This window comes from Dothidotthia symphoricarpi (assembly GCF_010015815.1).
Source record: "Dothidotthia symphoricarpi CBS 119687 unplaced genomic scaffold P153scaffold_1, whole genome shotgun sequence".
NCBI classification, from domain to species: Eukaryota; Fungi; Ascomycota; class Dothideomycetes; order Pleosporales; family Dothidotthiaceae; genus Dothidotthia; species Dothidotthia symphoricarpi.
In genome coordinates, this window is record NW_022985008.1 from 146,807 (window position 1) to 159,938 (window position 13,132).

The following is a 13,132-nucleotide window of genomic DNA, read 5'->3' on the forward strand; positions in this document are numbered from 1 at the left end:
CATACTTGCGCCGAAGCATCACAACCGAAAGGAATACGTATCAATGTCAAGACGCCCAGCCCCCAATACATCACCCCCGACACATCACCCCCGATACACCCACCCCTAAAAGGCCTACTTTTTCTTCCTCCCAGCCACACCACCAGCGAATCGTCCGAGATTGCTGAGACTGGATCTAGGCTTGTGACCTGGCGGAATACTCGGTCCCGCAGGCGAAGGCGGCGGAGGTCGCATTCCTCCCCCGACAGGAATATTACTCCGTAGCCCAGGATGCTTCGGCGGGATTTCGGGAGGCGACTTCTCTTTCTCATGCACCGAGCCAGGGCCCATGGGCATATCGTCACCCATAGTCGCATGTCGCTGCGATCGTCTTGCCTTCTCCTGCGTCGACTTGAATCGATCCAGCAGCTCGACCCACTTGACGCTGCCTTCATCTCTTGCCTTGAGTCTATTGCCGCGTTCGAAGCCTGGCACCGAAGGGCCTTGTGGCGCACTGGACGGACCAACTTCTGAGCTCTTTTGCCTCAAATGGTTTAGGGAACTGGCAGAGGAGGGGACGTACGTGCTCGTTCGCGGCGCAATGTGCAGGTACCCAATAGCCGACACGCTGTTGAGGCGGTTTTTGAGAGCAGCAAAAGCTGACGATTGGGGGAGGAGCATCAGCACCCCGTACATGCATTTGTACAGGTGCGGGTACTTCTCCGGCTCGAGGAGCTGAATTCGAAGGTCTAGACGTTATAGTTAGACTTTGGGGTGGGAAGGGTGGGTTCTTGAGATCCTACAGGTGAAGACGGGTGACTCGAGCAGTTGGACGAGTTTGTCAATCTGGATGAGCATATTGACGGTCATTTCAAGGTCCGCGCTGTGATAGTTAGTAAGATTTCCAGCAGACCTGACACACCATGACATACAAAACTTGGAGAAGTTGGTAAGCCTGCTCGTACGCCTGCGCAAGAAGACAGAGTGAGAATGTGGCTACGGCATTATGGCACCAGGCCTTGAAGAGAACGACGAAAAACGACTGCCCGTCCTAGTACAGTAAGCTTTGAGTAATTCAGCAGCGTGTTCAATACCTACCTTGTTGTCAAGATTCCTAAGTCGTCTCCTTAGATCTGCCAACTCCGGCGCTGTGATGAGGTTGTTGTTGAGGTTCTGAACCATTATGCTCGCAAACTCGACGTCCTAAGCTTGTCAGCATGTTGACTATTATCAACACCGTAAAGTCAATATCTCACCTCATCTTTGGCGAGGCAATCGGCCATCGTACGGTATATCTTCTCCGCACTAAGGGTGTGGCAAAGCTGTCTGATGATAAGATTTCCTCGAGTTTCCAACAGTCCGCGATCTGTACAGAACAATTTCAGAAGGTTAACCATGAAAGAGTTGAAGTAAGTGTCGTCGCTGTGCAACGAGATCTGAGCGAGAAGGAGCAGATCACGAGTAACGACAGCCTCTGAAGGATCTGAGAGCGTCTTAAGCAGCGCAGGAAAGGTGCCATCGTCTACGGTGAGTATCTATCGATAGCCAGTTAGTATATGAGTTGCGCACGTGCTCGGTGATCACTTACTCTGCCTGGTGCCATTCTATGCAACATTATTAGCCAGGCGATAGCCGCGACCCGAGTGGCTTCGTGCTCGTTGAGAAACTGCAAAGTGAGAGCACTGACGGCTGCTTGATAATCGAGCTCAGGTATTGGGCGCGGTGAGGGGCCACGTTCCTCTGCAGGGGTTGGCGACCGCGTGCCTGGTGTCTCTGCTATCGTTGCTTGTTCGCGAACTACTGCTTTCAGCAACCTCCCTGATAGGTTCGAATCTCGTCGATATGTGCCCGTGAGCTCTTTGCCCAATTCTGAGAGCGATGGCGGTAGCTGGATCCCGCCAGACGTGCCTTCCGATCGCCCACTGTCTTCTGATAGAGACATGATGTAGTCCATGAGTGCACCATTGACCTTGATCGCAGCTTGACGAACAGTGTCCACGTCGTGGGACATCCTTGGCAGTACGTTCGACAGAAGACTTGGGACAAAAGGCATGATATCCTCGGGACAAATAGCGAAGAGACTGTCGATCCAGCGGAGTGCTGTCAACAGTATTTCGTTCTGTTCTTCATCCGGATCTATAACGGTAAGCTTGCTGTCGTCCTGGCAAGAAGTTTGAGGCTTACCTGATGGGATACTAAGATAGCCCACAAGAATCTCCAAGATCTTTGGGTGATCAACGACAACGTCTTGACCTGGCACCCAGTCGCCGTCGCCGTTGACAGACTTTTCACTCCCATCAGTGACTGACCCGCTCTGTCCACTTGCGTCTTCGGTCTCGTCGACGGATGCGCGTTGTTCAAGGGGTGTACCACTTCTGGTGTCGCTCTCGAGTCCTTCACTGTGGGAGCTTGCGGTGGAGGGTCTATGGTCGTCTTTGCTATGACTCTTCTTACTATCCGCTATACCCTTCTTGATCCTCGCGATTTTCTTGATCTCGTTAAGGAATCTGTCCAGCGACACTTGGGTCATGGTATACACATCCTGGTTCGAATCGCTAAGAAATTTAAGGAGGCCGCCAAGGAAGCGTGGGAGGTGAGCAATGAGCTCGAGGTCTGGTATCGAGTCCAGCAGAGTTATCCATGCCACCAAGAATGATCGTGTGAAAGCGTTGAGCACATTTATCCGCTCTTCGAGGAGCGGCAGAAATCGCTCGAGGTTGAAGGCGGTGGGCAGGTCTGACGGATGTTGCGCGTGGTCATCGCTGTGGTCTTGATCGGAAGGCGAAGATGTATGCAGTATCGAAACGTAAGAAGCAGCAGACTCGGAAACAATGTCCTTGACCAGTCGGTCCAGCAGCTCTGCTCCATTCTTGACTGACGGTTCAGAGTCGGCAGCAAGCTACACCAGTCGCATTAGTCGTATGTCAAGTCTATGCCCTCGTGGTATTCCGTACCTTGCAAAGCGCATCGAACACTTGGTTAAAGTAGACAAGGACCTCACCCTTCGCGACCTTTGCGATGTTGTACATGCTCTCGCAAGCGTAGTAGCGGACACGAGCATCCTGATCAGCGAAGCAGGCGAGAACGGGAGGCACGATTTCTTCAAGATAGCGGGCTACATCCTGCAACAGAGTAAGCACACACCAGACATATCCTGGCTTTTTGTACACACGGGTCCTAATGCTATCGAGGCTGCCGCCAGCCCAATCAGTCCGCCATTTCTGGCGTGAGGCTGGTGAACCGCGTACGCATATTCGTGGCAGAGTTGGTGCACGATTTTGGCTATCCTGTCGTGGTCCTGCGAATTGAGCGCATCCCTAATCAGTCCCTCGAGCTCGAGGGCTCCACTCTTGCGCTTGTCGTAGAGCTTGTCGTTGAGCGCCTTGGTAATGCTGGGATCCATGTTGAGATAGTGAGTGAGTAAGCAGGCTGTCTCTACATGCTGCGGCGGGCGTATTGTGTTATGTCAAGCGCAGAGCCATGGTGATGTAAGAGAGGTGATATTGCGGCTTCCCAAAACACGACTCGGCGATGTTCTGGCGGCCCGTTCACACGTCATCGCAGCGCGTGAAAGATGATCCCTGCTAACCTGCCGCCGCCGATGGACAAAACACCCAACAACAATCACCACGTCTGCCTCAATGAGCTCTTTAGATTCGCTGCTGCAAGACAGCTTGCTCTCCACATCAACGGAAATATGGGTCATCCTGCTTAGCAGCCACAGCCCATACCAAAATTAGGCAAGCCCCCTCAGCCGTCGCTCGTAACACACCCGGCGAGGTTGACGCTAACCACACCTGCTCGTGCTGGGTCTGGTTCACCCACGGAAAGACGCGATGGAAAAGTTCAAGAACAAAATACTGCACCCTCGCAAATCGTGGCAAGAGAAAGAGACGAAACAGACTCCTGGAAATCGATCTGCAGGCTTCCAACATTGGGCGATAGCTTTGTGAGTGCTTCCATCACTCTCACTGATCAAGGCTGATTCAAAATAGTATTGTTTGCAACTTCAACGTCGACGTAGGGTAGGTGAGAGAAAGATATCTCACAACATGATCCATGCACTGATATCCTGGCGCAGCCCGGAGATTGAGATTCTCTATCCACCAGATGTCCCGTTCACAACTGTAGACCTTAGTGCAATATGCTTCAACAGGTACATTGTACTCTGTTATTCGAATTCAATACAACCTCTAAGATGTGCCTAGCTTTCCCGAGCAACAAAATACCGAAACTGCAGAAGACCTTACCTTCAACTTTGCCATTACCAACAATTCTCCTGATGTCAAACTGAACTCGCCACATGCTCCGCATGGCAGTGCCAGCACTTTCCATGGCTCATGTGTCTTTCGACAGGAATTTGATGGCACAATGAAGAGAAGTTTCAATCAAAGGACCCTCGTTCTGATATCTCATCATAACTTTCCTGCATTCTACAACCGAGTGTTACAAGAAATGACTGCGTCGGGATCGATCAGTGATCCAACGACTCTGGAGACGGCGTACTCACAGGTCGTTTCATGGCCGCCGCCTTCCATCGGACGGCAAGAGCTCCCCTTCATGGGGAAGATGTTGACTCTAGATATCGCGCCGCATCCATCATTTCCACTGCAAGGCCTGCCCGGACCCACTCCCCTGATCTCAGACACACGTTCTTCGATCTATGCCTACGAACCTGTGGGATCGTGGGATACCATCATGCACTTCATGCCCTGCATTACAGATCTTTACGTCCTGTACGAAAAGCTCATTCTTTGCGAAAGCATCATCGTAATCGCCAAGTCACCGCAGCTAGCGAGTGAAGCAATCTCCTCACTCCTCGACCTCATCTGCCCTGTACCATATGCCGGGGTCATCAAGCCATACATGACGATGCAAGCTGACTTCCGAAGCATTGGCATCGACGGCGGAACACCACGCCCGTTCATCGTCGGCGTCACGAACCCCTTCCTCCTCAAGCGCATCGTAGCAGCAGCAGAAAGCAGCCACCGAGCAAGACCGCACATCCTGTATCTCCAAAACTTCGACGGCCCCGTCCCAACAAGACGACGCCACTCCTTACACCACACATCGAGCCGCAACGCGCTCCTAGACCTACCCGGCGGCGGCATAGAAGTCCACACCCCCTCAAAACGCTTCCTGAAATCCGACTCAACCATAGTCTCCCAAATCGAAGCCCTGCTCAAACTCGGCGACCAGACCCGCGAACTGGACCTCATCGTCCGCCGCCACTTCGCAGAGCTCACGGCCCAGTTCGTCGCCCCCATCAACCGCTACCTCGCCACGTCGAATGTCGTCGCGCCAGGAGGCGGCCACCGTCGGTATGCGAGCTTCTCCGCGCCCGACTTCCTCCAGAGCGTGAGCAAGTACGGCACGAGTGTCAAGTTCCGCGTCCAGGTCCCGATACTGCACCATCGTGCGAAGGACGGCTTGTACGAGAGCTTCTGCAACTCGCCGAACTTTTACTCGTGGTTGGAGATGAAGATGTCGCTGGAGAACGAGGCTTCGGCGGGGTCGTTGGGCGCGGGCGTTGCGTCGTCGAGGACGTGAGGTGGGATGTTTCCATCGTCTTATGGGTAGGGCGTTTGATGGTTTTATTTAATGTTTTTGGGATATATTATATTTAGGTCGCATGTTTGTCTGTTGTAATCTAGACACCATTGGGTATCATGGCTTGTTCGAATTGGAAATGATCAATACTTTTGCCATACCTCTGGGTACTTGGAAGCAAAGAGTTTCTGCCTCTGACTTGAATCTGCTTGTTGAAATAACAAATAGGAGCTGCGAAGTATACCATCTGTTGAGCAAAACACGTAGGAGACTGAATACAGCGTTGGATGATACGTGCTTCATTCTCTCAAGCATATTCTATACCGGCTTGGAGATATTTCTTAACATACTTACTCTCCATCAAGTATAAAAGCCATGGTAGCCCTTGATTTCACTCGAGACTCTTCACAGACGAACAACTCACTGCCATCGCACATTTACTTCTGTGTGCACTCTACAAGTCCCTCAATCTCATTGCATAATAGCTCTACAATCCCAAACCATCACTCTTTCATCCCACCCCGTACTCGCACACCAGCCCTCAGCACCAAACATGCACCAATCCACCCCAGTGACGAACTCTGTATGTCGGCCCATCTTCCCCATCTCTCTCCCACCGCCTAACACCATGGGGTCTTCCAGCATGTTCTCCTGCTTTATCGACCCAACGCCCATAGCGCTACCATCTGTCCACACACGACACGTCATGTCGTAACTAGCACTGAGAAGAATGTCCGAAAGATGCGGCGACCATGTTACCTTCCTCACGGCGTACTCGTGGCCCGGTAGTATGGCAATAGGCCCGGCTTGTGGCATGCGGATGTCGAATGTGCGGATTACGCGGTCTACGCCTGCGGTCGCGACGATCGTGTCGCGGTACTTGTTCCAGTCGTGCGTGAGGGCTTCTGAGGGCGGGATGCCGACGGGCGCTGGAGTGCCCATGCGAGGCTTCGGTGGGGTGTGTATGGGTATATTCATAGTGAGGTGATTACTCGCGCTTGCAGGAGTCCTCAGATCAAAAACGCGCAGATGCGAGTCGGAGCTCACACTGCTCAGTATGCTCGGGCTGTGGGGGCTGAATGCGGCCGAGTATGTGCAGGAATGCGTGGGCAGAGTCATTAGACTAGCGCTCGCATTCGGGTTCCAGATCTTTATTGTGCCGTCCCAACTACTCGATAGAAACGTGTCTTTGGAGACGAGGTTCCAGTGCACGGAGAAGACTTCGCGCGCGTGTTCTTGCCATGACTGGACGGGAAATTGGGAGAGCGTGATGTCGAAGAGTTTCACAGAGCCATCGCCGCCTGCGGTGAGAATCTGGTTCTCGTGCGCTTCCGACCACGTCGAGTCGAAGAGAGAGTCTTGCGTGTCGAACCTATCCACGTCTCGTTAGGGCTGGTGACATGTGACAGCGGACGTTATGGTGGAAGGGAAACGGACTCACCACTTCTCGGCCACAATCCCGTTGGCTGTTAGACCTAAGATGTAGAGTCTCCCATTGCCTACCAAACCGAAGTTGGCTGATGCTGCGACGGCTATGCGCGAATCGAAGAAGGGCGAGTACTTGACGCTGTAGCCGTTATAGCCCTGTGTACGGAATTCGAGCATGGTGCACGTCTCTATGGAATAAAAGTCAAGAACTAATGTCTCGGTCTATGGCGCATGCGATGAATGTTGTGTGCAGCGCATCGTCGCCAGTAAAGAGTTGCTGTTGTTGATGTTTGCGCGGCATGTTTGCTGATGACGGTTCGCGATCGTCGGCCGAGGCTGTCTTCCAGCGGGGTGTATTGGCATCACGTGCTAGCGCGTTCTCGCGTTCAATCGCCACTTGAGGCATCCATGTAATCACGCACTCTATCCAACAACATGGACGCGTTTGTGTCCCGCAAAAGGAGACGGGTTGATGGGTTGCAGGCATATACAGTACCACTAAATCTCACACCTGTCCATGAAGCGCCACCTGTAGAGGAGGAATCCACAGACTTCAAATTGGCTTTATTGGCATCCCTCTATCCGAACTTAGATGGAGCAACTCTACTTGAAGCCCTTCTCGTCTCTGACGGCTCAGTTGAGCAAGCGTCAGAATGCCTTACGGGAAGGCAACTTAAACCCCCGCGCAAGCGACCTGCAGCCGCAATAGGATATCAATCATCACTAACTTCGTTCCGCATAACAACCCAAAGTGGAGGACCGGCGAAGAGGCCCATGGTCAAGAAGGGTGCTACACTGCATTTGTACAGCCCAGAAGATATCGAAGCACACACTCCATGTTCGATCATACACAATTTCTTGCCACCCAAGCAAGCCGACGCGCTGCTGTTACAGCTACTTGAAGATGCACCTACCTACCAAAAGTTAGAGTTCAAACTTTTTGACAGAGTTGTTTGGAGTCCTCACACATTCTGCTTTTACGTCAACAGCCTGGCAGAAGCCGAAGAACAGAAGGCCGAGTACATCTATGATGGACGCAAGGTGGAGGTAGGTATATGCAAATTGCATATTGTATGGCTCTACTAACACTATCCAGGATGTCCGCCAGAGCCTGCCAGAGATGCTCAACGCTTGCCCACAAGTCGAAGAAGCTGTGAATCGCGAAATCCAACGGAGAATCCAGGACTTCTATCCGAACGGCAAGAAACTGAAGTATCAGTCTCCTCATCCCTGGAAAGCCAACACTGCCTTTGTAAATTGCTACGACGGGCCTCAGGAAAACGTAGGATACCACGCCGACCAGCTCACCTACCTGGGCCCCCGAGCAGTTATCGGCAGTCTAAGTCTCGGTGTTGCTCGTGAGTTCCGCGTGCGCAGAATCGTAGCAGAAGGCGACGAATATCGCAAAGCAGACGGGAGCCTGGCAGACGCACAGGGCCAGATATCCATCCACCTACCACACAATTCACTCCTGATCATGCACGCTGAGATGCAGGAGGAATGGAAGCACTCCATTGCCCCGGCGCAAGCTATTGATCCGCACCCTTTGGCGAAAAGCAAGCGGCTCAACATCACGTACCGGTTCTATAAGGATAATCTGCACCCAAAGTTTACACCTATGTGCCATTGTAAGGTTCCAACGGTGCTCAGGTGTGCGACCAGGAAAAAGGAGTCGAGAGGCAGGTATATGTGGATGTGTCATACGAACTATGTTCCAGGTCAGGATGGGTGCTCATTCTTTCAATGGGCGGAGTTCGATGACGATGGAGAGCCGCCATGGGCAGAGAAGGTCAAACTTGATGTGGGACAAAAGGAAGACCCAGCAGTGTCGACGAGTGACCAAGCCAAGAAGTGAACTCGAGGGGATGACAAGATCACATGTCGCAACAGCGCGAGCTCTCTCAGGATCAACAGCTTCCCTAACCACGTTAGTTTTTGAGAAGCACGGTGCGCAGTGAGATGAAATGGAGTAAGATCGACGAAGAAGCTTTCTCCAGGCGTAAGAGCGGAAGTGTCTAACGAGCAGCCGGGGCTAGTAGTCAGAGAAAGAGCAAAGACGGAGAAGCGATCAGGCCAGAAGGTGCGATGCACCTGCACTATAACAACTCCATCTGGCCACACCACCACCAAAACCTCACTATCATCACACAACATCAACACCATCAACAGTACAGCCGCGATCAAACACCACCAGCACCGGCAGTCTATCGTTATCACTACCACCACTCAAACATCAACACGCCTACCCGCAAACATAGCCATCCGCTTCCGTCCACCACCAACCCGCCCACCCCACAACACCCACCATGCCAGTCTTCACAACCCACCAAGCCTTCGTCTTCAACCCCACCCACCCAACCATCACCACCACGCTCAACACCTCCCTTAACTCCCTCCTCGCAACCCTCCTCCTATGGGCCTTCCTCTACCTTATATACCTATCGCTACAATTCGGCACGTGGCTAGGCAACAAAGTACAGAAGTTAGTCGTTAACGCATTTGTTAGTCCAGAGGCATATGTGTTAAGCGCTGTAACGACGACAAGCTTAGAGGAGAGGAGCGGCGAGGGCGTGGTGCAGTGGCGGACTGAGCGCGTTGTGAGGATTCGTGTGTTGGGTCGGCTGGGGGGTGAGGAGAGGGTGTTGGAGGGGAGTGTGGAGGTGCGATGGAAGGATGGGGATGGGGGGTTGTCGACGGGGAAAGAGGCCAGGGTGGGTAAGGTCCGGTGTCGCAGCAAGACTATCTGAGGGCTGTGGGGTTTCTGGTCTGTTGGGTTTGTTGGTGGGTAGGCGGATTAGGCGGGTATTGCTATTACACTGTTCATGCGTGGGGAGATTGGGAAGTCTTGGGGGTCTTGCGGTTAGAGGGTATCATTGTTGTAATGGTCTCTACCGTCTTCTCCTTACTTAGGCTTGAGCTTAGGATTTGGAACCAGAAGTCATATTTTCGATCCCGTATTTGACTTTCCTGCAATGTTGTCACTCGTTGTTATGGGTTGGAGAGTGTGCAAGGTATGATTGTGTAGAGAAGATATTTGCACGGCGGCAGATTAAAAGTCTTGGATAGACTCCCCCTCACTTCTACTTGCGATGATCAAGTTTCTCTCTGTAGGGGCCCCGTTTCACGATGTCTCGCCCGGTCGTCCCGAGTATCTCTATCCTTACTGTGCAAAGTGTGTCTATGATTACTCCCCCTATCGCGGTCTCTACTTCGACTCCTACTCCGCCGCCTTTCCCGTCTCCGCCCAGCGTCAAGATCGTGCTTCCTCTCACGGCTGCGACTCCGACTTCTACGACGAGACCTGTGTCTCGACAACACATCCTTATCACCGTGACGATCAGAGTGATGCGACGAAACCTCCGCACCATCGTCTTGTTTCCTCCTCCTTTTATGCTGCCTACTCCGGTCATCCCTCTCCTGCTCGTTTCGCAGCTCCATCAACTCTCGCTTACGCTCCGCGGCCCATCTCTTCTTGTCCTCTTTTGACTTCTTCAGCTGGGATTGCGCTTTCTGCATGAAAGCAAAGGGGTCGTTGGAGCTTATACGAGCTTGTTCCCTGGTTTTACGTAGCGGGTCTTCGTCGCCCCAGACGTTTTTGCTTTCCAAGGCTGCCAGATTCTCGCTTGGTCTGGCGTCTTGCGACGGCTCTTTGTGTGCCGATAAAGAATACCAGGGCTGGGTTGTTCCCCCTCTGCCGGCTGCGTTCGAGAAGCGCATGGTATATTGGTCCTCGAGTGCTTTTCGCTTCTTCTGCTTCTCTCTCTCGAGCTCGGCGTTCTTCTCGCGTTTCATGGCCTCCTTGACGTCCACGGGGAACAGGTTGATGTTGCCGGCGTGGTCGGTGAGCGGGGCGTCGCTGGCTGAGGTGCGGAGCTTCAGGACTTTTGTTCCGTCGTCGTCGTCGACGCCTTTGGGGGCTGTGATAGACGCTGCTAGTCGGATATCCATGTCTGTGTCGTCTTCGCCGGCGAGTTTCCTCCGCTTCTTGTCATGGCCGCGGTCGCGTTTACCGTTTTCCCTTTCTCGTTCAGCGTCCTTTTCTGGATCTGCTTCGGGGAGTGGCGGGGGTGTGAGACCTCGTAGTATGGCGGCGCGTCGTTCTGCGTCGAGGTCTTGCATGCGCTGCTCATCTGCGGCTTCGCGGGCGGCGGCAGCATCTTCGTCGGCCTTGACGCGGGCGATGTTGGCGGGGTTGTAGACGTTCCATGACTGTGGCGGGTTAGCTGTAGGGGTCGAGAACAAATATATAGTCGATGAGGTACCTTTTTGCCTAGTAAATGTCTGTCATGTCGTTAGCTGTGAGTGACTGTATATAGGATTCGCACAAGCGCAAAAGAACTTACAGAGGCATGTTGTGATAAATTCCGAGCGACTCTAGCAGCGGAAACGTCTCTTTGATGTCTGAGTAGTTAGCCTGTCATTGTGGGGAATAGCTCAGCGCCAACTTTGGGGTGAACGGCGGACAATGGGAAAGCGGAACCGAAGCGCGATCAGTGAACCGCGACCTGCATTAGCTTCCCCAGTTTTCGATCGACATGGACATGCGACCTCCAATCTCCCTATCCACATCATCAGATCGTCACTGCCAGCCAGGACCAGGTCCCTTTGCCGTTGTCCTCCTCTTGTCGCGCAAAACAAACTCCGATTCCACATCATTCGCCAACTCATCCGTTGTTTGCCCTCCAATTCGGAGTCCCGTCCGTCGTCAGGTCCGAGGAGGAAAACGGCCCGGCCGCCCGCCAAACGCATATCGTCGAAACCGTTCGTACAATTTCCGAACGCCTGACCTTTGATGTGTGACAATGTGCAACTCCGCCGTAGAAACTTGATAAAGAAGCAAATTGTCCCATGCAAGCAGCTCATTCGACCTACCACTGCATAGGGAGCTGAGCTGACTTAAGAATACGGATCTCACCGAATTGCTTTTTCCCATCCTCGAGCTGTGTGACGAGCTGTTTGCGTTAAACACCCACCCCACGGACGTGCCATCTGTATTCTTCTGGATATTCTCTCAAAAATGCCTACCTGGCTGGTTCACGGCTTTCGATGGCCCCGCACGCAAATTCGCATTCATACCATACTCCAGAATCTCGACGATGTAGCTCCCGAGTGGCTCATGGCGCCGGCGACCTCGGCCTGCATGCTGGAAAACTTCAAGAAGGAGTACCCGAACGAGATGGAACAGATGCCTGATCTCCGTTTCATCGAGCAATATGACCCCGAAGATCTCACTGTCAAGGACCAGCCGTACGCATATGTTTGCGACAAGGTGCGCGAAGTCAAGCTGGGTGCGGACCTGGATGAGGTGCAAAGCGATGGTTTGAAATATGGCCAACAGGCGCCAATCACAGAGCTGAGAGACAAGGTTGCGCCGGGTGAGAAGCTGGGCTGGTTTGTCGTTGTTAATGGAGATGTGGAGAGATGGGCACCACCGCTGGACGACGATGAGGAAGACTACGAGGATGAAGAATACGAACAAGAAGTACAAGAAGTACAAGAAGTAGAAGATGTGGAAGATGAGAGCGCAGAAACAAACACCATCACCGCTTCGAGTCCACGTAGTAGTGCTGCGAGCTCCTTTCCCACACGACCGCCCGAGCAGGAGAGGCCGTCCACGAGCAAGAGCTTCAAAAACTGGTTTGGAGGAAAGGTCAAGAAAGCGCGAAGGTGAGAATCTTGTAAAACGATGTTTAGTGGACTTGCTAACTGATTATCCTATAGTCTGAGAGACCTAAAGGCCGAACTGGTGCGAAACGAGCCGCCTCCACCGCTGCCGCCCATTTCGCCTAGTGCTGCGCTTCAGCCTCCGAAGTCATCAAATGGAAAGAGGCCTGGGCAGTCGGAGAGCAAGAGTATGAGTTTTAGGACGAGGTGGTTGTCCTCCGAGAAGAATCCGGTGAGCACATGAGGCTGCTGAGAGTTTGTGCGATTAGCTGTTTGAGGTATTTTGGGGATTTTCATGGGGCTCAACAGGCGTTTGGTATTGGGACACTCAGGTATGAGTAAGGATATGCTGGAGTCTCGCAGAGAGATATGTATATTAAGTTGAAGAGTACGCAGTGTATGCTTCTATCGTACTAGTTGCACAGTACGATGTGATTGTCCTTGTTACATAGTAGACTGGCGACTCGAGTAAGCCTATTGGTAGTTTAATTTATTCACCTAGTTTTGATCA

General features: G+C 52.6%; 7 protein-coding genes across 7 annotated transcripts; 4 read left to right on the plus strand and 3 right to left on the minus strand.

Annotated features, from left to right (window-relative positions):
- Positions 1–114: 114 nt before the first annotated feature.
- On the minus strand, positions 115–3,382 carry P153DRAFT_380213 (ARM repeat-containing protein; the record flags this gene model as incomplete). Its single annotated transcript, XM_033669912.1, has 9 exons — positions 115–728; positions 783–862; positions 912–1,030; positions 1,078–1,182; positions 1,236–1,514; positions 1,568–2,115; positions 2,164–2,878; positions 2,934–3,101; positions 3,152–3,382. 9 exons carry the CDS (start codon positions 3,380–3,382, stop codon positions 115–117), a joined length of 2,859 nt encoding a protein of 952 aa, XP_033528788.1.
- Positions 3,383–3,587: 205 nt separating this feature from the next.
- On the plus strand, positions 3,588–5,680 carry P153DRAFT_304689 (uncharacterized protein). Its single transcript, XM_033664575.1, has 4 exons — positions 3,588–3,928; positions 3,975–4,004; positions 4,061–4,135; positions 4,188–5,680. The coding sequence occupies exons 1-4, from the start codon at positions 3,816–3,818 to the stop codon at positions 5,527–5,529; spliced, it is 1,560 nt and encodes a 519-aa protein (XP_033528789.1). The 5' UTR covers positions 3,588–3,815; the 3' UTR covers positions 5,530–5,680.
- A 134-nt stretch (positions 5,681–5,814) lies between these two features.
- P153DRAFT_304692 (WD40 repeat-like protein) lies at positions 5,815–7,257 on the minus strand. The gene is made up of 2 exons (XM_033664576.1): positions 6,971–7,257; positions 5,815–6,901 (listed from the first exon to the last, which is right to left on the minus strand). The coding sequence occupies exons 1-2, from the start codon at positions 7,132–7,134 to the stop codon at positions 6,001–6,003; spliced, it is 1,065 nt and encodes a 354-aa protein (XP_033528790.1). The 5' UTR covers positions 7,135–7,257; the 3' UTR covers positions 5,815–6,000.
- A 135-nt stretch (positions 7,258–7,392) lies between these two features.
- On the plus strand, positions 7,393–8,812 carry P153DRAFT_278887 (uncharacterized protein; the record flags this gene model as incomplete). The annotated part of the gene is made up of 2 exons (XM_033662985.1): positions 7,393–8,004; positions 8,054–8,812. 2 exons carry the CDS (start codon positions 7,393–7,395, stop codon positions 8,810–8,812), a joined length of 1,371 nt encoding a protein of 456 aa, XP_033528791.1.
- Positions 8,813–8,927: 115 nt separating this feature from the next.
- Positions 8,928–9,704, plus strand: P153DRAFT_402117 (uncharacterized protein; the record flags this gene model as incomplete). The annotated part of the gene is made up of 1 exon (XM_033671964.1): positions 8,928–9,704. Exon 1 carries the CDS (start codon positions 9,264–9,266, stop codon positions 9,702–9,704), a length of 441 nt encoding a protein of 146 aa, XP_033528792.1. The 5' UTR covers positions 8,928–9,263.
- Positions 9,705–9,951: 247 nt separating this feature from the next.
- Positions 9,952–11,409, minus strand: P153DRAFT_328659 (uncharacterized protein). Its single transcript, XM_033665360.1, has 3 exons — positions 11,301–11,409; positions 11,220–11,238; positions 9,952–11,166 (listed from the first exon to the last, which is right to left on the minus strand). The coding sequence occupies exons 1-3, from the start codon at positions 11,306–11,308 to the stop codon at positions 10,051–10,053; spliced, it is 1,143 nt and encodes a 380-aa protein (XP_033528793.1). The 5' UTR covers positions 11,309–11,409; the 3' UTR covers positions 9,952–10,050.
- Positions 11,410–11,512: 103 nt separating this feature from the next.
- P153DRAFT_328662 (uncharacterized protein) lies at positions 11,513–13,128 on the plus strand. The gene is made up of 2 exons (XM_033665361.1): positions 11,513–12,624; positions 12,679–13,128. The coding sequence occupies exons 1-2, from the start codon at positions 11,975–11,977 to the stop codon at positions 12,863–12,865; spliced, it is 837 nt and encodes a 278-aa protein (XP_033528794.1). The 5' UTR covers positions 11,513–11,974; the 3' UTR covers positions 12,866–13,128.
- The last annotated feature ends 4 nt before the right edge of the window (positions 13,129–13,132 follow it).